General features: G+C 40.4%; 1 protein-coding gene across 3 annotated transcripts in view; it reads right to left on the bottom strand.

Annotated features, from left to right (window-relative positions):
• The window catches only part of slc30a6 (solute carrier family 30 member 6), a 75,895-nt gene extending 49,761 nt beyond the window's left edge, over positions 1 to 26,134 (bottom strand). For all 3 annotated transcript variants that reach the window (XM_048601068.1, XM_048601067.1, XM_048601069.1), the window contains exons 1-5: positions 26,078 to 26,134; positions 8,046 to 8,094; positions 6,088 to 6,207; positions 1,387 to 1,489; positions 769 to 816 (exon numbers count right to left, since the gene is read on the bottom strand). In XM_048601068.1, the coding sequence (XP_048457025.1) occupies positions 769 to 816; positions 1,387 to 1,489; positions 6,088 to 6,207; positions 8,046 to 8,094; positions 26,078 to 26,120 (363 nt within the window). In that variant the 5' untranslated portion in view covers positions 26,121 to 26,134. The remainder of the gene's footprint in view (positions 1 to 768; positions 817 to 1,386; positions 1,490 to 6,087; positions 6,208 to 8,045; positions 8,095 to 26,077) is intronic.
• Between the last annotated feature and the right edge of the window lie 6 nt (positions 26,135 to 26,140).

The following is a 26,140-nucleotide window of genomic DNA, read 5'->3' as shown; positions in this document are numbered from 1 at the left end:
ATGTCGTCCTACAGCCTTAGTGCTCAACTCACTTGAGGCAGAGGCACATTGTCAAAGGACACTACATCCTGCCATCATATCCATCATCAAGGACCAACATACCATCACCAATCTAGATGCAGCAAATTGAACTTGAAGTTTGAATTAAATTCAAAACCACATGGCTGACAGCCAAGTGCAGTTACTAACATGTCCCCAGTGAATCAACGTTTATAATTCAATGCTATCTGAGAATCTGGCGTTCAGTACTTTTTCTTTCACTAATACTTATGGGATATTAACAGAACTTCAATGTCTAGACGGTGGGGGCATGGTGGTGACCTCTGAATGCCACCCCCTACCCTTGCCTCCCAACAAATGATAAAAATGACTTACCTTCTTGATGCTGGATCCCCAGGAATAGGCTTTGACTGAGACCTGACACTGAATAAAACATTATATGTTCTCCAACAACCGACATTGCTAGTCTTACTAATTTAAGTCAACATCTTGAGGAACACTTTGCATTTACAACTTATTTTTCATGACCCCAGGATATTCTAAAACACATTACAGAAAATGAAGTACTTTTGCAGTGTAGAAAGTGTCTTTTCATATCAATTATAGGAAGTTAACATGCAGGCACTGCAAGAAATTGGGAGAGGAAATAGTATACATTCCTATTCCCAATCCACATGTTCACATGTGATGTCCAGATCACATGAAAGAGTATTAAAATATGGATAAAATGTTACTGCAATTTTTAAGTTGCCTAGTAATAATTCATACCTCTCTTAAAAGTTTGTCCAGTTGTCCAATCACATGTGAAGGTGTTGTCTGTTTAAAACAAAGTCAAATATATTTCTAGAAATCTTAGCGGCGTAGCAGCATCCTCAATTATGAATATTTATACAGGAAATATGCTTATTCACAAAATGAATTGTTTTGCCTCCCCTCATCTTAAATCCCTCGTTACTGGCTATACCATTCTCAAATTCTGTCATTGAAACCCAGTGAAAGAAAAAAAAGTAAGCCTTTGATGTTGTATGATTTAATTCTCGCATAAATACTCTTAATTCATCACCTGAAAGTTGTTTCCATCTTGACTAAGAACAGTGTCAGACCTGTTTCATCACTGTTACAGCATTTAAAAATTTTCTGTTGAAAAATAATCTAGGTTTGTTGGAAAAAGAAAGTAAATTCAAGTGGACATCATATAAAATTTTCTGCATTGAATAATGCCTGAATGAGATCCTATTTACACAAAAAATTGCTCTGTAGTCGCATGAGAACTTAACATGCCTAATATTTTGCATGACTGAAGTCTTAACGAGAACTTGATTTACAGATGACCATAGAATGAATTGCTATTTCCCAAGGTTGGACACGAGGTAAGAGGATTCCTACCTGAAGCAGAACCTTTCCACTGTAGACACTCATAGGATACATGGTGCCAAATGTCATAACTGCAATGGCTATAGCTGAGGCTGTGTCCACAGCAAAATAATTACTGAAAATAGAGACAAAAATAACTGGGGGTCAAAAGATCATAATACACTTCTCATAGCTAGTTAAAATACCAAATGCAGTTTAACACAGATAAATGTGAGGTAAATGTACTTTAATCAGCTTATGACCCAGACTTTAGAAAGTAAGGTTGGCAATTTTCTCTCCCTGGAGGTGGCAAGGGAAAATAATGGGATGAGTTAGCCCTAGAGTGAAACTCATCCTCTTCTGACCACCTGAGTAACTGAGAGCTAAATGAGGAGGTCCGATCAGGACTTTCTGTACTTGTTTGCAATTAAAGCTCTTAAACTATTCAATAAATTGCAACTTAAGATGTCTCATCTGGCACCACCCCAAATGTTTGCCTCCCTGAGGGTGAGAAAGGTGGCTAGTTTGTAGATCTGTCTGTCGGGAAGGGGGGGCGCAGTGAGCATGGAGCTGACCTCTAAATGCCACCCCTACTGTTGCCTCCCAACCTCCTTCACTCTATCAGATGATAAAAATGACTGACCTTCTTGCAGCTGGATCCCAAGGAAATTGACCTTGACTGGTGGGTTTTTGGATCCAGAAGCTGCCTGCCTCTGATTGGTCAGCAGCTTCTGTTCACTCAGGTTGATAGTGCTGAAGTCTATGATAGGGTGAGATACTCATCCTCACTCACCTGTCAGCTCTTAATGAGCTGATTGGGCGATTTACCTTTGTGGTTGAGGTGGCATATTAGTCACCATCTAGAATGCAGAATCTCAGAATTATTACAGCATAGGATGATGACATTCGAACAATTGCATCTGCATTGGCTGTCTCAATGAGCAACTGACCCTGTGTAATTCCCCTGCCTCCTTCCTGTAATCTTTCACATTATTCCTTTTCAAATAAAAGTATAATTCCCTTCTGATGCCTTGATTGAGCCTTTGTCCACCAAACCCTGAGACAACACATTACATACTAACCTCAACCACTGATACACACCTGGCCCCAGTTAGAAAACAAAAATGGGAAAATTTTGTTCGAAGAAATTGACAGGGAAATGAGCAAAGGGATCAAGGGATACAACTGAATAAACATATAAGCAAGATTACAGGTCAGTACATTAATTAGAAATTTTAACAAAATACTAGAATATCTGTGGGTATACAGAAACATAGAAACTCGGAGCAGCAATAGACCGTTCAGCCTTTTGAGTCTGTTCCACCATTCAAAATGATCATGGCTGGGCATCCAACTCAGTACTCTGTTCTTCCTTTCTCGCCATATGGCTTTTAATCCCTTTAGCCCTAAGACTCCTTCTTGAAAACAGTGTTTTGACCTCAATGCTTTCTGTAACTGAGAATTCCACAGGCTCACCGCTCTCTGGGTGAAAATTTCCTCCTCATCTCAGTCCTAAATGACCTACCCAACATCCTTAAACTTTGACCCCTGATTTTGGACCTTCTAAATATAGATGGTGTTAGGGCTTTAATTCAAAAGTAGTGAAGCTATGTGAAACGTGAATAGGATCTAACAAGGACACAAAAAGAACCACTGCAAACATTTATAAGGATGGTAGCAGAACTGGGAAAATTTAGCTATTTGGAAAGATTTAAAAGATTACAGCTTTTTTTCATTAAGAAAAGGACAACTTAGAGGTGACCTGATGAAGCCTCAAAAGTTATGAATGAGGTGAGCAAAAGACAGAAATAGAATCTTTCAAATTGTAGAATAATTCAAAACTAGGAGCCATCAAGGCAAGATAAAAATTCAAAAGTAAAATAGAAATTTTTAAAATTTTACTCGAGTGGCTAGAACGTAGAATTCACTGTCACAGATGCGGTTGAAACAAACAGATTAGATGAACACTAGATGAGCATATGAAAGAAAAGGGATTAGAAAACCTAGCTGAAAGGCTAAGGTGAGGTGGATGGAACAGTAGGAGATTTATTTGAAGTATAAACATCAGCACAAACTATTTGTGCTGTATATTCCATATAACATAGAATATCTGAACATAGGAATTAAAGGAGATTAGAGTTTGGGAGGAGGCAAGGCTATGAAGGGAAAAGCATAGGTTACTAGAGAGTTTCAAATTTACAACTGGCTAGAGTGTCAAGCTGGTCAACAAAGGCATAAGTGAAGGCAAATATGACGGAAGAGTGCGCAGATGAGCTTTGGATAAATTGGAGTTTACAGGAAGGGGAGGATGCCAAGCCAGCAAATATTACATTTGGTTAACGGGGCCAAAAATGTGAATAAGAGTTTTAACAACAGATGGCTTTGACCAAGGAGACACTAAAACTGAAACAGAAGTGGGAAATGTTGTGGAGGTGAAAATGAGCAATCTTGGTGATTAATAAAAATCCAGGCTTGAAGCTGGATTTAGAACTGATCAAACTGTCAAAGTTTTATATTGCTTGGTTCACTCTAAGAAAATGGTTGGGAAAAAGGAGGTAGTCAATGGCAAAGGAACAGAGCTTTTGACACAGGCCACAAATAAAGATTTCAGTCTTCTTGACGTTCGGCAGGAAAGATTTGACCAAATAATGCTGTTTTATTCATTTATGAGACGTGGGTGCTGCTGGCTGCCCAGAATTTATTGCCCATCCCTAGTTGCCCTTGAGGTAGTGGTGGTAAGCTGCCTTCTTGAACCACTGCAGCCTATTTGACCATAATGCCCTTAGGGAGGCAATGCCAAGATTTTGACCCAGCAACAGTGAAAGAACGGCGATATATTTTCAATTCAGGATGGTTAGTGGCTTGCATGGACACTTGCACGTGGTGGTGTTCCTATGTATTTGCTGCTCTTGTCATTCTACATGGGAGTGAGTGTGGGTTGAAAGGTCCTGTCTAAGGATCTTCAGTGAATTTCAGCTGTGCATCTCGTAGATAGTACACACTACCTCAACTGGGTGTCGGCAGAGGGAGTGGATGTGGGACCAAACAAGTGCACTACATTTGTCCTGGGGGTGTTGAGCTTCTGGAGTGTTATTAGAGCTGTATCCATCCAGGCAAGTGGCCAGTCAAAGGCGATTAGGAAGGATATTACTAAATTGACGAGGGTTCAGAAAAGATTTACCAGGATGTTGCTGGGAATGGAGGATTTGAGTTATAAAAATAGGCTGGACAAGCTGGGACTTTTTCCACTGGAGAATAGGAGGTTGAGGGGTGATCTTATAGAGGTTAATAAAACCATGAGGAGTATAGATAAGGTGAATAGCAAGGGTCTTTTCCCTAGGGGAATTCAAAACTAGGGGTCATATTTTTAAGGTAAGAGGAAAAGGTTTTAAAAGAGACATGGGGGCAACTTTTTTTTTTTTTTTTAAACACAAGGAGTGCTTCGTGTATGGACTGAACTGCCAGAGGAAGCAGTGGATGCAAATATAGTTACAACATTTAAAAGACATTTGGACAAGTACATGAATAGGAAAGGTCTGGAGGGATATGAGCCAAACGTAAGCAAGTGGGACTAATTTAATTTGGGAACATGTTCAACCAAGAGGTCTGTTTCCATGTCGTATGACTCTATGACTATTCCAACACATTCCTAACCTGTGCCTTGTAGATACTGGGTGGGGTTTTGGGGAGTAAGAAGGTGAGTTACGTGTAGTATTCCTAGCCTCTGACCTGTTCACATAGCCACTGTGTGTATGTGGTGAGTCTGATTGAGTTTCTGGTCAGTAGTAACACCTAGGATGTTGATAGTGGGGGATTCAGGGATGATAACACCACTGAATGTCAAGGGGTGATGGTTAGATTGTCTCTTATTGGACATGGACATTGCCTGGCATTTGTGGGGTACAAATTTAAATTGCCATTTGTCAGCCCAGCCCTGGATATTGTCCAGATCTTGTTGCATTAGAACTTGGACTGCTTCAGTATCTGAGGAATCGTGAATGGTGCTGAACATTGTACAATCATCAGCGAACATCCTCACTTCTGACCTTATGACAGAGGGAAGCTCATTGATGAAGCAGCTAAAGATTTTTGGGCTAGGACACTACTCTGACGAACTCTTGCAGAGATGTTGCAGAGTGGAAATGACTGACCTCCAATAACTACAACCATCTTATGTGTCACATATGATTCCAACCAGCAGAGTTTGCCCCCTGATACCCATTGATTCCAGTTTTGCTAGGGCAATATAGAGCTGATTGTAGGTTTAAAAGAAATGCCTGAAATAGGAAATGGATGCCATTGACATGAGACACTGATGTCAGCCATACCTGGAGATAATATCACTACATGCAGAACAGGAAGAAAAACAACACAAAAATGAAATAGGAGACAGCTAAGGATAGATCATTCGTGGAATTCAAGAGGCACAAATCAGACTTGAAAACAGAAAACCAGACTTGAAATGGTCTTATTACATGCGTAGAACCAGGCAAGGACAGTTCCTTGAAATTGGACAGTGAAGAGGACACAAGGAACAAGACAACTTGGTCAACTGCATTACTGTTGTGGTAGACATCAACAAAGACAAAGGATAAGTCAACATTATTTATGTTTTAATACATTAAGAAGTTTAATTTAAACATGTTATTGCATTTAATAATATCCATTAATGGCCTATTTCCATATTTCTCAAGGATGAGGTTCAGTATGGAACTTCCAATCCACATTACTTACTTTATTTCAATCAGCATGTAGGTGACGCAGAGTGCCAGTGCTCCTGCGAGGTCAATTAGGACAAATGGGTTCATGCGAGGAAGCAAAATGCTGCTTAAACTTGGAATTATTCCACATAAACTGGAAACAAAATATAATGTGGTTTTAAAGATAATCCATTCTGAAACTTTTTAAAATATATTTTGTCAATTGAATCTTCCCAAGTACAATATTTTTCAGTGCTCAGCTACCTCATGAACAGACAACAATTTTTTGCTTTATCCCATACCATTAATTACTCCAAGTAACTGATTCCATGAGCTCTAGTTCCTCCATCACTCATTAGGAGCTGTACAAGAGTGGCCATGTGGGCTTGTTCTCAATTTCCTTCCTGCAGCAAAGTGCTAAAATTCACCACTTCCCAGCATGAATAAATTAGCAACCCACATTTGGTACACATTGGCTGGTAAATTGCATGGGACTGCATTGTTGCAGCTAATGCACTCCAGCATCATTTTAGCTAAAAAAAAAAATACTAAATGATTTGCCACACCCCCGTTTCTTGCACATGTGTATTTATGATCTGACACCATGTGAGACTTAAATTCACAATCAAGTTTAAATACATGGAGATGATTAATATTTATAGAGATGGCAAACATTTCAATTTATACTACTGCTTCCTCCAAACCATTCACAAGATAATAGGGAATGGATCCTTGGGAGTGATTGAGAGGTAGTAATCTGACCCAAGGACACAGATGATGTAATAATTTTTAAGAGTGAAGCTTTAGTGCTTTATAATTATCTGAATACAAAGATGAAATTACAGCCTTGAAATTACTCTAGGGTATTTAATTTATGCCTTGTAAATGCACATAATGTATTAAGTATATTCAACTTTCTGCTCCTGTTCTTACAACCTGTGTCGATGGCTACTGTGCTTCATGTCATTGAAGCACAACAATATCCATGCTTAACAATTATTAAGCAATCATGTTAAACTTCGGACAAATGAAAATATTTACATAGACTTGCTGCAATGAAGTCTATGTGAAAAAATACATTTCTCTGAATCATAGGATACCTCACTGTGGATGAGGCAAAATTGTGACTGCAGCACAAACTGCAGAAACGTTTGATCTTTTAGCAGGTGATTTTGTAAATGTGCAGTCCACTGGGATGCCGCATGATCAGTACGCTCCTACTTGACAAGGTTCTTCATCCAAATCACATCAATCTGTCAGATTGTGAGGAAAGAACAAATTACAGCAACAATTACCCTTCAGCAACTTCAAAAATTTCTAATTTGCCATCTTGTAGTAAGATCAGGGTATTTAATTTGGGTTTTTTGAAGGTGGCTTAAATTACAACCTTCTGCACAATGATTCCTTTTGTGGCACAGAGACTTTACACCAGGCTTATAATGGCTGCAGGGATTCTGCTCAAATTACCTACACTAGCAAACCTAACTACCTTGATAACAGCCCTCAGGTTCACTCACTGGCTCTCAAATATATATCACCTACATATTGACAGAAAGTACAAGACAAATTCATTTCTGGCAATGTTGGTGCTACTCTCTTCTCTGGGTCAGCAGAAGACTGCATGAATCAACATTTCTGTGATTTCCAAATGTACTTTTCTTTCTATGAAAAAAAAGGATTTGTTTTGGTCTCCTGGCATAATGGATTCATTTCCTGTTGGAGAGAAAGAAATTGATAGCATAATTGTGATTATCCATTATTACTTGCTACTTTCAAAAGCTGCTTGATTGAACAGCATATTTTACAACTGCATACTTACAAAACCAGTAAAGCTGAACACATCAATAAACTGTCAACGTATCAGTGGTCGACCAATATACAGACAAAAAGGTCATGGACCTGCAATGTTAACTCAGATTTTCTCCATCGATGCTGTCAGACGTGCTGTGCATTCCCAGCAAATTTTTGTTCTCATTTCTAAATCATTCCTACCTTCGGCTTAGATCAGCAACATGTTCCTGGAGCCAACTTGTACTAGCAGCTGCAAAGACAGAAAGGTCCATTATATTTCTTGTCTTATTGTCTGAAAATGAGCACCCTGAAGAACTACAGGCTGAATCAAGAAACTGTGTCTTCCTATAACACAATAACTGTTTTAGTTTCTCAGTACTACAGAGAAGGTTTCTTTCCTGGTGTGGCTGACTGCGGAGAGATCATTTGATTAGAACATAATTCTGATTATCCATAATCCTTAGTTTTCCCATTAAAACAGTTTTATTATACTGCATGTGTTATGATTACATCTTGACAAAACCACTAAAGCTGGAAAGATCAAGAACATGCCAACTTTTCAACTACCTGTTACTAAGCTGCATAGAATACACCTGACTCTAATGAAATTAACACGTACATATAATAGAAGAATATGCATTGCCTGAAAAGACAAATTAAAGTTACTACTCATCGTAACGTAGTCTGTCTCTTCAGGAAAAGGAATTTGATTATTTTGTCTATATTTCTACTTTTTGATTTTAAATATTAATTAATAATATTTTGATTTTAAATGGGAAGATGTTTCCAGGATTTCATGCTTGAATTGAGACACGGTTACACAACCATAAATAAAAGCAATACACTGCGGATGTAGGAAATTTAAAACAAAAACAAAGCACTAGAGAAACTCAGCAGATCTGGCAACATCTGTGGGAGGGAAACAGTTAATGCTTCAAGTCTAGTGTGACTCTTTTTCAGAATTCTGAAGAGGAGTCATACCGGATTCGAAACATTAACTCCATAGATGCAGTCAGACCTGCTGAGTTTCTCCAGCACCTTCTGTTATTATACAATAATTTTTCTTTAAAATATGATTTGTCAGTTGTGTATTTTCATTATTTGCTGTTTCACTTTATGGCTTTTGCAGGTCAATTGCAAGAGAAAAAGAAACTGAGGTGATTGTCCAAGTGCCACTTACCAATGTCTCCAACAGTGGAGAAATATATTCAGCACAAATTCTATGTACTGGAAACCACATCTATTAATGTGCAGCACCCTGTTTTTTGCAGACAGAAGGAAAATGCACTACACCTATTTCAACTGAACAAAACAGGTGACCATTTTCTAGTTTGTTATTCAGGGCAATAAAAATGAATCTGCCTGGTTTAAAAGTTATTCAAAGCCTGTTTGTTGATTATCAATAATCATTAATTAGTACATTTTCCCCTGGAACACCTGTACAAATCAGAGTCTATTTGCCATCCAATCAGTGCTCTCCTCTCATGTAGTATAAATGTTCGTTTTCCCCTTGAATTGGTATTCTTGTGAATTGCAAGGCAGAAAGCTTCAACAAAATAAGTCCTTTTTCAGCAATATTCAAGTTCAAGTTCAAGTTCAAGTTCTTTACTGCCTATGCTGATTAATATAAAATGTAATGTTTTATTCTAAAACCATTGTCAAGTCTGATCAGATTTCAGCTCACAAAACATTTGTTTTCACAAACCTACATTTGTGCATGGAAACAAGTAAAAAGATTTTTGTTTGTGTTTCTGAGGAGGTATTACTTTCAAAACCAATAACATATGTCTTCAACCTGTTTTCAAAGCTGCAGTTCAAAGGGTCGGCTCTTTCGGCTATGTACCATATACACTAATGACAGAGAGAGTCCAACCATCACCCTATCTTTAAAGCAACTCTGAGAGTAAGTGGACCATTTTCTAATGTCTGTTTCACTATTGGGGTAATGCCTTAACTCTGTGGTAGTTGCTCGCATTCATATTGGATACTACATTAATTCACCAATTCTTTAAGCTACATCAGTACTCATTGCACTTTCCCCATCTCTGGCATAATTTTTGGAAAACTAAATTGATGGGGGTGTGGGGAGGAAATTTGTGATATCACAACAAGGTCATTAATTAGCTATTAAACACTGTAGCTTTGTTTCTCTTTCTTCAACATTATATAGAGGGAATGGTGACCGCCTGGTATTCATAAAGAAATAGGCAGCTATTTCATTAGTCCCATGAGTGCATCTCAGTATCCAACCATTATTCAGTTTTGAGTACTGTTGAACGTGATGCTTCATTTGTGGAGTGCAGACATAGAAATGTCCAAGCAGCATAGCTCCTTTTTTTTTTTTTTTTTAAAATAGTAGACATACACTTGCCCCCTCCAATCTATGCTCCAGAATGACTACCAATGCACTGAATTATTTCCAGGGCCATTTCCTTTAGTACACTGAAGTGTAGATTATCAGGCCCTGGTCATTTATCAGACTTGAACCCCATTATTCCCCCTATTTTCTTACTAATAGCGATTTCTTTCAATTCAAAGTTTTGGCAAAGACTTGTTACTTGGGTTGTGGGGGAGGTTGTTAACTTGCTCGCTGAGCTGGCTTGTTCTCATTCAGATGTTTTGTCATCATGCTAGGTGACATCATCAGTGGAGCCTCCGATGAAGCGGTGTACTTCTACTCCACTTGGAATTTGTACTGTTTGGTCCAGTATGGTGAGTAGTGTCATTTCTGGTTTTGATCTGTATGGGTTGGTATATGGGGTCCAATTCTATGTGTTTGTTGATTGCATTACAGGTGCCTCTAGGAATTCCCTGCGCGTCTATGTTTGACTTGGGCTACTATGGTTGCCTTGTCCTAGTTAAACAGATGGACTTCATTGTCTGAGTGTACTGATATTAAGGAGAGTTCATCGTGCCATTTTGCTGCTAGTTGATGTTCATGTGTTCTGATGGCTAGTTTCCTTCTTGTCTGTCTGATGTAATGTTTGTGGCAGTTGTTGCATGGTATGTTGTAAACCATGTTGGTTCTGTTATGTTGTGGGAATGGGGTCTTTAATCCTTGCAAATTTTTGTCGTAGAGTGGCTGTGGGCCACCACGATTCCTAGTGGTCTTAGGAATCTTATTCTCAGTTCCAATATTTTCTTGATGTATGGCAGTGTGGCCAGTTTTTTAGGGCATACTGTGTCCTCCTGTTTTTGTCTGTTTAGTAGGCATCTGCGTATGAAGTTGCGGGGATATCCGTTTATAGCAAGGATTTTGTGTAGGTATTCGAATTCCATTTCCACTTGACACACAGCCTTACGTGCCTTGGCATCACAAGTGAATATCTAAATTCTTCTTAAATGTTATGAGCGGGCCTCCGCTATACTTACGGGCAGAGAGTTCCAGATACATGCTACCCTCTGGGCAGAAAAAAAATTTCCTCACAACTTTCTGAACCTCCTGACCCTTACCTTAAATCTATGCCCTCTGGCTATTGATCTCTCTACCAAGAAGAAAACTTTCATTCTGTCTATAATTTTATACATCTCAATCATGTATGTGCGCCCTCATAATTTTATACATCCTAATTACGCGTCCCCTCAGTCTCCTTGGCTCCAAGGAAAATAACCCCAATCCATCCAATCACTCTTCATACTTAAAACTCTTCAAACCACACAACATCCTGGTAAATTTCCTCTGCAACCTCTCTAGTCCAATCACATCCTTCCTAAAATGAGGCTTCCTGAACTGCACACAATATTCTAACTGTGGTCTAGCCAACTTTATATATAGTTCCATCATAAAGTTCCTGGTCTTAAATTCCATGCCTCAACAGATAAAGGCAAGTATTCCCATATGCCTTCTTAACCATTTTATCTACCTGTCCTGCTGCCTTTCGGGTCTAGTGGACATGTACACAAAGCTCCCTCTGATCCTCAGTGCTTTCCAGGGTCCTACCATTCATCATGTCCTCCCTCGCCTTGCTTGTCCTGCCAAAGTGCATAACCTCACACTAAGGTGTATTGAATTCCATTTGCCACTGATTAGCCCATCTGACAAGTTTCTCAATATCCTCCTATAATCCACACTTTTTACTACCCCACCAATTTTCATATCAATACTTGTATATTCAAGCCTAATTATTTAAATACAACATAAACAGCAAAGGCTCCAACATGGATTTCCTGCAGACCCCACTGGACACAGGCTTCAAGTCACAAAAACACCCCTTGACCATCACCTTCTACTTCCTGCCACTCAGCTAATTCTGGATCTAACTGGCAAATTTCCTTGGATCCCATAAGATCTTACCTTTGCTATCAGTCTTTCATGTGGGACTTTATCAAAAGCCTTGCTGAAGTTCGATAGACTGTGTCAAATGCATTACCCTCATCTACATTCAAGTTGGTCAGACATGCTCTCCCCTTAACAAAACAATGCTGACTGTTATAGAGTCATACAGCACAGAAACAGACCCTTTGGTCCAACCAGTTCATGCCGAACATAATTCTAAACTAAACTAGTCCCATCTGTCTTCTCCTGGCCCTTACCATTCCAAATGCTTCTTTAAGTGCAGATTAATTGTGTCCCTCAGAATTGCTTCCAATAGTTTCCCATCACGGAGGTTAGACTGACTGGCTGTTGTTTCATGGTTTAACGCTTGCTCCCTCATTAACAATAGTATCACATTTGTAGTTAGTTTGATTTGTCCAATTATAAATAAATGAAAGTCACCCACGATTACACATGTACCTTTATTGTAGTCATCTCTGAATTCTTGTTTAATGTCTTCCCTTATATCTCCACTACTCCCTACTGAGTAGGGGCCCACAGATAGCCCCCCAACAACACCCCTTGGTGTCTCTCATCTCCACTCATACAGATTCAACAGCATGATTTTCTGAGCAAATATCCTTTCTAAGTATTGCATTGGTTTACACCTTTATGAACAATGCTACCCCATCATATTTTCCTTTTTGCCTGTCCTTCTGAAACAATGAATTCCCTGGATATTCAGTTCTCATCCTGAATCACTTTGCAGTCATGCCTCATCACAACTGTTTATGCCTATTTGCTTGTCTAATTTATTCACTTTACTGTGAAGGCTCCATGAATAAAGACACAAAACCTTTTGACTTGTCTTTTTAACCTTGTTAGTCATCTTAGCTTTATTTTGCACTACAGCCTCATTTGTTTCTCATCCTTACTTTTACTGCCTTCCATTTTTGCTTCTTACCTTACTGTCTTTTGTTTCTATCTTGTTTCTCCCTATTCAGGTTTCCATCCCCATGCCATTTGAGGTTAAATCCTTCTCAACAGCTATCACAGAAGTTGCAGCTGACGGCCCCCTCAGGAGGTGGTGCAGGAGGCCCAGAAGTTATAGTTCTCTGTGCCCTTGCCTCTAGATAAGTGAGGTGCAGTGCTGCTGCAGACTGAGGATGTCCCAGGATACCTTCAGAGAACTGGGTCAATTCCTGAGCACAAATGGTGGCCTATGGCTTGGTGGTCTTTAGGGATGTAAGTACCTTTTAAACTATTAAAATTATGCAAGTTAATCATTTACTTGTTAACCGGTGTGTGACTAAAAACAAAATACTAAATATTACTTTGAGCTCTGTAGTTTAAATTGTACTCAAAAATGATAAAGAGCAATGGTACACCTACAGGAACAACTGTAGGAACATCTTATCCTTCAAAAAGGCACCTTTCTGTGGCAATTTTTCTAATCTGCTTTGAACATTAACTTCAATATTAAGGTTATATGGTTTTATATCACTAGTGGTCTTCCTTTCCCACTGGCTGTCAAGGTGACAACTGCACTGAATTTTTATGCAATTAGTTGCTTCCAAGGATCTACTGGGAACTGGTGGAATCTCTCAATCCTCAAACCATAAATGTATCAAGGCTGCTACTGATGCAATTGTGACAGATCCATTGCTTCATCTCATGTCCTTGTGCTGAGGTCAATGCTGCAACTCAGGCAGTATTTTTTGCCAACATGCCTGACTTCCCCCAGGTACAGACATACAGACATGTTGCTTTGAGAACACTATCGTAATGTGGATGACTTAAGGCTTGTCTGACTGGCATCATAACTGCACCTACAATCAAGCCACACAGGCTACCTATCCTTAGCACTTTACCATATGAGAACACAGTCTATGAGAGTGCTATTTTTTCCTCTATTGCTTGGCACAGCACAATATCTTGTCATTCTTCAATGTGGAATCATCACATTGGAAAACCTTCAAACAGTTGAAAATGTTCACTTTTTTTAAACAATAGGAAATCACTATCAACGAACAGTCATCTGGGATTAGTGATACACCTTCTTAAAAGTCTGCACTTGGAAGCTGCCATGTTGTCTGTATGTTTGAGAATTTTCAGTTTCTGCTCATTTCAGGGGCTGAATATCTTATGAGTTCGCTATTAGGAAATAAGGGCTACTATCTGCAATCATAGCTGATGACTCCATTGTGACTCAATTACACAATGCTGTCACTGAGGTTAAACAAAGGTACAATGCAGTACAATACTGAAATGATACGTAACAAATTTGGACAGCACTGTGGCTCAGTGGTTAGCACTGCTGCCTCACAGCACCAGGGACCCAAGTTCAATTCCAGCCTTGGGTGACTCTGTGTGGAGTGCACATGTTCTCCATGTGTGCGTGTGGGTTTCCACCGGATGTTCCAGTTTCCTGTCTCACTCTTAAAGATGTGCACATTAGGTAGATTGGTCATGCTATATCATCCTGTGGTGTCCAGGGATGTGCAGGCTAGGTGGATTAACCATGGTAAATGCAGGTTATGGGGATAGAGTCGGGTATTGGGATGGATTCTCTTCAGAGGGTTGTTGGAGACTTGATCGGTCAAATGGCCTCTTTCTGTACTGGAGGGATTCTATGATGCGTCAGTCCAGGAATCAGTCTAAACCTTTTCTGTATTCTCTACATAGCCAGAATATCCTTCCACAGATAAGAGACCTAAAGTGCACAAAATACTTCAGGTGCAGTCTCATCAAGTTCCTATACAATTGCAGCAAGACAACCCTCTGTTTATGAAGGCCAATATACCATTTGCTTTCTTCAACACCTACTGCACCTGCATAACTTGCTTGAAGTTTTTGATGAAGTAACAGAATGATTTGATGAGGATAATGCTGTTAATGTGATGTACATGGTCTTCCACAGGCATTTAAAAATGTATCTGACCAAGTGAGAGAGAGTGACAAAGTCACTGGGCTAGAACCCCAGGCCAATGCTCTCAATGGAGACATGGGTTCAAATCCCATCACGGTAGATGGTGACAGTGCTTGATTCTTGTGGAATAAAAACCATCTGATTCACTAATTTAGGGAATGAAACTTCCCTCACTTGGTCCAATTTGTCCCAAGTTGCCACCTATCAAGTTCATGAACATCCAAATGGTTAACATCAGTTGGGAGCAACTCAAGGTTGCATATAACTGATGCTGTACTATAGAAAAGATGCTGAGGCAAGGGGGAACAGTGTAAATCCATTAGGCACAATCTTGTGTACAAATAACTGACACTTTATTGTCCCCAGCGAGCCACTCAGATCAAGGGGCTATTATGAATGGGCAATTAACCTTAGCAGAGCCTGTGACACCTGCATTCCATGAATTAATATTCAAAGAAAAAGTGATTGGAAATAGAGGTTGTAACGAAGGAAGATTTGTGGCGTGGCGGTCCCCAGGAATCGGTATTATTCCTGATATATATTTTGAAAACTTACAACTTGGAGTACAGGGTATAATTTCAAGAGTTGCAGACAATACAATCTTTGTTTACTACGATAAGGTTACTGTAGAACTTTGAAAGGACGTTCAAAGGTTGGTAGAATGGGTGCTCAAGTGGCAAACCGAAGGTAATGTAGACAATGTGATTTCCAAATAATGTGTGTTTTCAAATAAGTACATTTATAGATTGCAAGCACTAATGTCCTGAGTGTCCTCAGATAAAATCTGAAGAGTATTCATCTGGGTGAAGCACTGGAGAATGCTTGCTCCTCAGCTTCAGAAGTGACCATCCAAGAGAAAATTGGCAAAATAATTGAGGCATTCAAGAAAGCATTGGTCGATTTGGATAGAAATAAGATGCACGGTTATGGGGAAAAAGAACAAAGAATAATACAGAGATAACAAGGTGTAGAGCTGGATGAAGACAGCAGGCCAAGCAGCATCAGAGGAGCAGGAAAGCTGACGGGTCGAGACCCTTCTTCAGAAATGGGGGAGGGGAAGGGGATTCTGAAATAAATAGGGAGAGAGGGGGAGGCGGATAGAAGATGGATAAAGGAGAAGATAGGTGGAGAGGAGACAGACAGGTCAAAGAGGCGGGGATGGAGCCAGTAAAGGTGAATGTAGGTGGGGAGTTAGGGAGGGGATAGGTTGGTCCAGGGAGGACAGACAGTCAAGGAGGCGGGATGAGGTTAGTGGATAGGAGATGGGGGTGGGGCTTGAGGTGGGAGGAGGGGATAGGTGGGAGGAATGGTTAGGGAGGCAGGGACGAGCTGGGCTGGTTTTGGGATGCGGTCAGGGGAGGGGAGATTTTGAAGCTTGTGAAGTCCACATCGATACCCTTGGGCTGCAGGGTTCCCAAGCCGAAATATGAGGTGCTGTTCCTGCAGCCTTCGGGTGGCACCATTGTGGCAATGCAGGAGGCCCAGGATGGACATGTCGTCCAAGGAGTGGGAGGGGGAGTTGAAATGGTTCGCGACTGGGAGGTGTAGTTGTTTGTTGCGAACTGAGCGTAGGTGTTCCACAAAGCGGTCCCCAAGCCTCTGCTTGGTTTCCCCGATATAGAGGAGGCCACAACGGGAACAGTGGATACAGTATACCACATTAGCAGATGTGCAGGTGAACATCTGTTTGATGTGGAAGGTCTTCTTAGGGCTAGGGATGGAGGTGAAGGGGGAGGTGTAGGGGCAAGTGTAGCACTTGTTGCGGTTGCAGGGAAAAGTGCCAGGGGTGGTGGGGCTGGTGGAGAGTATGGAGCGGACAAGGGAGTCACGGAGAGAGTGGTCCCTCCGGAAAGCAGATTAGGGTGGGGAGGGAAAAATGTCTTTGGTAGTGGGGTCAGATTGCAGATGGTGGAAGTGTCTGAGGATGATGCGTTGGATTCGGAGGTTGGTGGGGTGGTACGTGAGGACGAGGGGGATTCTGTTTTGGTTGTTATTGCAGGTAGGGGGTGTGAGGGATGAGTTGAGGGAAATACAAGAGACACGGTCGAGGGCGTTTTCGACCACTGCGGAGGGGAAGTTGCGGTCCTTGAAAAACGAGGACATCTGGGATGTCAGCTTTCCTGCTCGGCCTGCTGTGTTCATCCAGCTCTGCACCTTGTTATCTCAGATTCTCCAGCATTGGCAGTTCCTACTATCTATCTAAAGAATCATACAGCGCAGGAACAGGCCCTTCGGCCCGCCAAGCCTGCACCAACACAGGTTAAATATGGAAGGGTAAAATGTCTTCACTTACAGGATCTGTATCCCTCTATTCCCTTCCTATTCATGTATTCATTCAGGTGCTTCTTGAATGCTGCTATTGTGTCTGCTTCGACCACCTCCTCTGGCAGCGCATTCCAGGCACTCATGACTCTGAAAAGCGTGCCTTGCACATCTCTTTTAAACTTTCTCCCCTTGCACTTTGAACCTGTGTACCCTTGTAATTGACGCAACCGCCCGGAGTGAAGGCCTCATACTTTCCACCCTCCATACCATTCACAATCTTGTAAACTTCTTTAGGGTCATCCCTCAACCTCCTGCGTTCCACTGAAAACAAATCCAGTCTATGCAAGAGATAGTAGGAACTGCAGATGCTGCAGAATCTGAGATAAAAAGGTGTAGAGTTGGATAAACACAGCAGGCCAAGCAGCATCAGAGGAGCAGGAAAGCTGATGTTTCGGGCCTAGATCTGAAGAAGGGTCCTCTGATGCTGCTTAGCCTGCTGTGTTCATCCAGCTCTACATCTTGTTATCTCCAGTCTATGCAACCTTCCTTTGTAGTTGGAATCCCCCATACAAGGCACCATCCTGGTAGAACTTTTCTGTACCCTCTCCAAAGCAACCACATGCTTCAGGTAATGTGGTGACCAGAACTATACGCAATATCCCAAGAGTAGCCTAACTGAAGTTCTATAAAGCTGCAGCGTAACTTGCCTATCCTTGTACTCAATACTCTTTCCAATGAAGGCAAGCATGCCATAGGCCTCTTTTACTACCTTATCTGCCAGCCTTCAGTGATCTGTGGACCTGCACACCCAGATCCCTCTGCATATCAATACTCCTAAGGGTTTCGCCATTCACTGTATAATTTCCACCCGTACTTAACCTTCCAAAATGCATCACCGCACTTTTGTCCAGATTAAATTCCACTTACTATTTTTCTGCCCATGCCTCCAACTGATCTACATCCTTCTGCATCCTCTGCCAATCCTCCTCATTATCCACAACTCCACCAATCTTTGTACTGTCGCAAAATTACTAACTAGACCAGCTACATTTTCCTCAAATCATTTATGTAGATCACAAACAGCATAGGACCCAGCACTGATCCCTGAAGAACACCACTAGTTATAGTCCTTCATTCCAAAAAGCATCCTTCCTGTATCCATCTTGCCAGCTCATTCCTGATAACATATAACTCCACCTTTTGCACCAGTCTGCCATGAGGGATCTTGTCAAAGGGCAAAGTCCATGTAGACAACATCTCTTCCCTCAATCACCTTCATCACCTCCTCAAAAAACTCTATCAAGTTAGTGAGGCATAACCTCTCCTGCACAAAACCATGCTGTTTACCGCTCATCAGCCCACTGCTTCTAAATGCTTATAGATCTTGTCCCCAAGGATCTTTTCCAATAAATTCCCTACCACTGATGTGAGGCTCACAAACCTGTAGTTTCCTAGATTATCCCTGTTACCCTTTTTAAATAATGGGACAACATTAGCTATTCTCTAGTCCTCTGGGATCTCACCTGTGGCCAAAGAGGATACAAAGATGTCTGTCAATGCTCCAGCAATTTGTTCTCTTGCCTCCCTTCAGGGTCCCATCAGGACCTGGGGACTTATCTATCTTAATACTTTTTAAGATGCACAACATCTCTTCCTTTTTAGTAACAACTTGGCTTCGAAATTCGACATTCCCTTCCCCGAGATTATCCTCCACCAATTCCTTCTTTTTGACGAATACTGAAACAAAGTATTCATTTAAGACTTCACTTACTTCTTCTAGCTCCACAAATACATTCCCTCCTTTGTCCTCAAGTGGGCCAACCCTTTCCCTGGCTACCCTGTTGCTTTCAATATACATTTAAAAAGCCTTGAGATTCTCCTTAATCCTGTATGCTAATGACTTTTCATGACCCCTTTTAGCCCTTCCATTTCTTTAATTTCTTTCCTGCTTTCCTTATATACTTCAAGGGCTCTGTCAGTTCCCCATCCTCCTAGACCTCACAAATGCTGCCTCCTTTTTGAAGAAAGTCATAACATTCCCTAGTCATTCAAGGTTCACGTAACTTGCTATGCCTATCCTTCAATCTCACAGGAACATGCCACTCCTGAACTCTTATCAACTGCTGTTTGAAATAGTCCCACATGTCCAATGTGGCTTTACCCTCAAACAGCCATATCCAATCAAGCAGAAGATTGACAGTAGGTACTGATGCCAACACAATGGGCCAAATGGCTTCTTTCTGCTTCATAACACTTGTGATTTTGTGAAATAACTCAAAAAGCTACACATTAAATTTAGTATCAGAATGTCAGAACAAAAGCAAAATACTGGGGATGCTGGAAACCTGAAATAAAAACAGAAAATGCATCAACTTGAAAACACCAACTCTGTTTCTTTCTCCACAGATACTGCCTGACCTGCTGAGTACTTTCAAAATTCTCTGTTTTGATATGAGGATATTGCATTCTGTTTTGTAAACCTGATGCCTATCATGAAGCAAAAAATCTCTTCATCCAAACTGATTAACTGAAAGGCAGAGTTATCGGAGCATGCTTAATAGTTTATGACAAACTGATTTTGATTTCAAATTACTGTTGTGACTTGCTTACACTCTTGAACAACTCTATTTAAGAAAGCCTGTAATTGCTCTCATGGTAGCTGTCATTTTCATGTTTAAATATTGATGAAGAATTGTTTAAAAAAGGCATCTTCCAACGGGAGAGACTGAAGACGGCAATATTTTCATTTGTTGTTAATCCAGCAGCACCTCTGCAGCTGTGAACTATTTCCCTCTACTAACCCTTGTGCCACCCAATTCATATTAAAAGATTTTGAAAATTATAACAAATATTAAAATTAAGACCATTAAGTTTTGAAATAAGTTATAACAGTAACTAAATCTTAGCATGTTTATTGAACATGTCTTCAGAGAGTTTAACCAAAGACTAATGAGTATTTTCCTAATTTTTCTCTAACTTGATCTAATTAGTCCCAAGATGCTGTCCAGCAAGATCAAGAATGCCCAAATGGTAAATGTAAACTGTTAACAACTAGAGGTTATACTTAAGTGATGCCATATTTAGTAAAGATGTTGAGGCAAGAAGGAACTGTACAAATCCACTAGCATGCGACCTGGTTTGACAGGAGTCATAACTAATGCAGTCTGTAACAGCTGGGCCCACCTAATCACAGGAGAGATCTCGAGTCAGTCTGTCTTCAGGTGGCAGCAAAATCACAAATAGGATTTGTATTCACTAAAAAAAAAATTAATCAAGCTAACCAACTCTCTACATGCAAGCCCAACAAAATTCAGTCATGCCTTGAGGAGTGAATGGGCACCAGGCAGCTTTCCTATGTCTTTTGAAGTATTTGTCAACAAAGAACAGGATTCTGTGCATCAATACAATTAGTTTCCACTACAATAATATGCACCACACTGCGAATCCGACTGACAATCCTGAACTAGTTGTCAGTGTAATTCTTCACATGTTCAGGTTACCCAACAAATGTCAGGTAATTGCAGAGTCACATCTAACATTAAACACTGTATTACGAGTTCTGCAGGCACAAGCTGATTAGGCACATTCAGCATTTTGCTTGTTGCAAACAGCTGAAGGGATCTCTATCTGGCATCACGGTGACTCACATTCACAAACCACATTATTAATTTCTGTGAAAGGCATAGCATCCTTCTGGGTTGACAGCAGTGTCCTATTAGTGGTGAACACACTTGGTTGACAGTGCACAAGAGCAGTGTGAAACAGCTAGCTGTATAATGCTGCTCACACTTTTGAGATACCTTACCCTTCCAGGATAATATGACATGGACTGGGTACTTTTCAGGATCAAGAGTGACTACCTTAGGACCTTCTATGAGTTTGTATGACATACTTTGGAAAATGATCTGATCAGGGTCCCTATCGTCCCACAGGATAGCTCTGATGCAGCCTATTTCAGCATCATGTTTGCACAGTGAACAAATGGCTTGGGCCCAATTTATGAGTTTACTGATAAGGCCAACTGCATAGCGTGTGGACTACAGGAATTTCAACATGCAAACTAACCAGTGAACAAAGGTCTGTGATAGACAAAAGAAGAGAATCTGCTGGCCAATTTTTCTACTAGGATATTGAGGAAAGGGAGCTCACTTGACTTTTCTATTTCAAATGTGAATTTGAGTGTAAAATGCAGACCATTATGACATGCAAGGAAACTTGGGTGACATGTACCATTAACAGGATGTTACTGTCAAGCCAAAAATCACAAAAATGAGAAATGTACATACAAATTACAATGCTGGTATGATGACAGGTGTGTAGGCTGCCAGCCCCAAAGACTGGAATATTGTATCAAACATCATATCCTGTTTGCAATAAGCAAGGTGCTGTCGGTACCCAATCAGCCCGAACTCTCAAAATGTGCAACAGTGTCCAACATTAGATGTGATTCTGCAATTGGATAATATTTGCTGGATAACCTGAAATGTGTGAAGAATTACACTGATAATCAATTCTGGATTATCAGTTGGGCTCATAATGTGGCACACGTGCAGTGGAAGCTACATATATTAATAGAGAGTTCTGTTCTTTGCAAACAGAAACATATATTCACAGCGTCTGTTTCAATACAACAAAATAAGTGACAACCACCTGCTGGTTAATTTCTCAGGGCCATGTCTTGACCAATCACAGTCAACCCAGCTGGTTTAAAATTTAATTAGAGCCTGGTTTTAATGGTCAATCTACGGTCCTGCCAAGCTGTACAGCTCTGAAGGACTGTACCAGCTGATTAATGTGGACGCATTCAATTCTGGTTTCTCCAGCAACTGGCATGCACAGAGCTCAAAGGTCCCTGCAGCAGTTGGAAAAATTAAAGGGAACGTAGCAGTCAATCATCATTGATGGATGCATTCTCCATGGCGATGCCTCTGCCAATCAGAGTCCACTGGTCAACCAATCAGCACTCATGCAGTATAAATGTTGTTCCCTTAAATGTGTAGACTTGTCAAATGACTTGCTAAGTGCAAGACAAAATGCTTTGGCAAAATGTGACTTTTGCCAGAAATGCTGAAATTAAATTTGTGTTGAACGTTAGTGGTTTACAGTACCTATAACTGAGAATATTATAGAATTTTACAGCAAAGTAGGATTTCTTACCTGTAAAACTGCAGTCTTTAGTGAAAAATAATCGACTGATATAATTCAAAACACTGAATATCCTGATTACTTTTAAATTTATTTTACCTTGCATGTCCACACAACTTTTTTTTCTCCAGTTCCCTTAGTGAACTTGTTATCAATATAATTTGCCAAGAAGCATACCAGTGTAGCTGGGTGATGATTTTCACGACAGGCTTGCACCTGCCTCTTCCAACAGCAGTATGGCAGAGATCAGACTCTCAGCAAAATGGGAAAATAATATCCATGTAGCATTTCTAAATATGATAAATATGTACTTCTGACTTCTTGTTTCCACATGGCCAAAAATCTCAACACTAGGTTATTGTTCAACTCATTTATCTGAAAACATTAGCTTTCTGAGCTCTGCTCCTTCCTGAGATGTAGTGTGGAAGATGAGGTATACTGACACAGAATTTATAAGCAGAAAGGTAACAACCCTAAAAATGGCTCGCTGACCACCTCCTGTTGAATCTTGAATCAGTTAGAAAGGATACGCAAATACCAGAATTTCTTGAGTCATTGCCCTGAGATAATTAAAGGTTTTATTAGTGTATAGAAGAGGTGGCATCTCAGGTCGGACAATGCATTTTAGGTGTGAGGCTTTGTTTAGAATCTGTGTTTTAACCTGGAGTCATGCTGGTTTTATTTTTTTGAACCAAATAGAATGTATCTGCAAATACACAAGCATCTTGGATGAAATAATTCACCCCATAGATTTATATCTATGTGCGCGTGCAAGACAGAGTGCGAGAGTGGGCTGTCTGTGCATGTGTGTGTGTAGAGAGTGTGATGGGGTCACCTGTAGCACGACAAAACCCACAGAAAAAGGCACTCACGCACACGCACTCAGACACATAAATCTAATGTGTGAACGATTTCATTCAAGATGATTGTGTATTTGCAGATACATTCTATTTGGTTCAAAAACATAAAACCAGCCTGACTCCAGGTTAAAACACAGATTCTAAACAAAGCCTCACACCTAAAATGCATTGTCTAACCTGAGAAGTCAACTCTTATATACACTGATAAAACCTTTAATTACCTCAGGGCAATGACTCGAAATAAATTCTGGGATTTGCATTTTAATCAATAGAGGCCTATGTCTCCTTTCCAGCTGATTAAAGATTCAACAGGAGGCTGTCAGCGAACCATTTTTAGGGTTGTTACCTTTCTGCTTATAAATTCTGTGTCAGTGTACCTCTTCTTCCACACTATACTGAGGAAGCAGCAGAGCTCCGAAAGCTAGTGTTTTCAAATAAATCTGTTGGACTATAACCTGGTGTCGTGTGATTTTAGACCTTGTCCACTACAGTCCAATACCGGCACCTCCACATTTTGTTTCCACATGCAATTGATAATAGTAGTAGAAAGGATCAAAACAATTCATAAAAGCTTAGAAGCTTACAAAAAGCAGATTTTAAAAATTTAGATAGAAATTGTTCTCAGGTTATGATTGTAGATCAGTTGTTGCAATTTTGGGAAATTAAGTTGCCATTCCAGTCTACAAACAGTGAATTTCTTTGAATTTTAAGAAGATGACTTTCGTGTAATTTCATGGGGGCAGGGGGTACAAACACTTTAGATGGTTACTAATATGCCATCCCACAAGAAGTCTTGACCTATCGTGTGCCAACTAGTTTATAAAGAATTGATAGGCAGCAGGTGACTGGATTTCTTGGCCTATTGAAGGCCTTAACACTGGTGTTCCTAAAATATTGGCAGGCAGCTCCAGGGTCTGAAAGACCACTGGTTAAAGATCATTCTTCGGGGAATCCAGCAGTGAGAAAGTGAGTAATTTTAGATTCTTCTTGTGGGGTGGGTGGAATGTCTGGGTGAAGGAGGTTTGAAGTTAAGGGCAGAAGTGTGGTTTTTCGATGCCATCACCTTACTCCTACACCTCTCTTTACACAACTCCCACCCCACCCCAACCTGTCTGTGGTTAGTTTGGCCTCACATTGGTTTCTCCATTTGGGAAATGAGCCATGTTTCAGCCTTGAAAGCAGAAACTGCTAGAGAAACTCAGTAGGTCTGGCAGCATCCATGGAGATAGAAGCATTGCTGCTCACAAATGTGGTCTCCTCCACATTGGAGGGATGAAACGCAGACTGGGTGACCACTCTGTGAAACACCTATGCTCTATCTGCAAAAATAACCCTGAACTTGTGGTCACCTGCCATTTCAACATAGTGCTCCTGGCCAACATTTCTGTCTCGTGCCTGCTGTCGTGCTCCAGCAAAGCTCAGCACAAGCCAGAAGAACAGCGTCTCAATTTCTGATTGGGGACCCCGCAGCCTTCAGGAGTCAATACTGTGTTCAACAATTTTAGGGCCTGAGCACCTTGTACCATGTCTTTTGCCCACTTCCACAGTCCAGGTCTTGTCATCACTCGGGTTGCTTTCATCACAACTCCACTTTCTGTATATAAACCACTTTTTCCTAGCTACAATCAGTTCTGAAGGAGGGTCACTGGACCCAAAATCTTAAATCTGTTTCTCTCTCCACAGATGCTGCCAGACCTGCTAAATTTCTCCAACAAATTCCGTTTTTGTTTCACATTTCCAGCATCTGCAGTTCTTTCTTCCTTGTTCATACCTCTTTCCTGTCAAGAATGAGGGAGTTGGCAAGCTGTGACCTTTCAGTGACTTGATCTTTCCATTACTTGATAATTAAGTGCCTTAATTGATGGTGGGTCAAGAAGGTCGACCATTGGCCTTCTCACTCGGAAGTGTAATGCTGAGGTTGTGAGAAGGGGGTGATTCTTTCGCCAGGGTCAACTTAACCAATTATTTCAATTTCCCACCACCTCTAGGGAGGGGAAAATTGTACCTGTGGTGTGTAATGCAATATCTGTGTAACTTTTTATGTTTAAAATATTAAATTTGATCTTTAATTAGAATTTGAGACATTCATGTGCACAAAACATTTTTTCAAGTATACCTATACTTTTACAAATATAAAGTTGGATAGGAGGCTGTTCTACCATCCTGAAGTCTTTGAAAGATTTCATTTTAAAAATCAATTGCTAGTATCGAAGGAACAGACTCGGGAATTGCAAAGAATTAACTTAAGAAATCAACAGCTGAAAGCAGATGTATAGATAAATGAGCAAACAGATGGCAATACTGTTTCAATACCTTTGCTGCTCAAGCCAAGAAACCTTTCCCAACTTCAACATCAGGAACAATAAATATGGAAAATGGGACGAACAATAACATAAATCACACCCTGACAAGTAGGTGTCCCTGGTGAAGAATCGCTCTTCAATTTATCTTACATTAAAGAAATTGTATTACAGTCCTAAAGAGGTTCATGCAGAACATTTTAAAGCACATTATTTGAAAGAGTGTTTTATAATTAGCACATATCAAGAGTCATGAACAACATGTCTCATGCTCCAAACACACAGGAGCCATTTTATTTTTATCATGTTTTGTTTAAAGACCAATTTAAATTCATCTTTTTAATGACTGTTGCACATAACTGATGTTCTAGACAGCACATTGAAAATGTTAATATCTATTCTGTAGGTAGCAACATCTTAGTCATTGGAAAATTGCCATTATGTTGTAGCTAGTTTGTAGCTGTTGGAGTGGAACTCACCTTCAGAGACGTAAGACAAAGCTTTGTTCTTCAAAGACAGCATTGTGAGCAAGTTGAAGAACA

This window comes from Rhincodon typus, chromosome 9, assembly GCF_021869965.1.
Source record: "Rhincodon typus isolate 14 chromosome 9, sRhiTyp1.1, whole genome shotgun sequence".
NCBI lineage: Eukaryota > Metazoa > Chordata > Chondrichthyes > Orectolobiformes > Rhincodontidae > Rhincodon > Rhincodon typus.
This window is presented reverse-complemented; position numbering and strand designations above follow the sequence as displayed.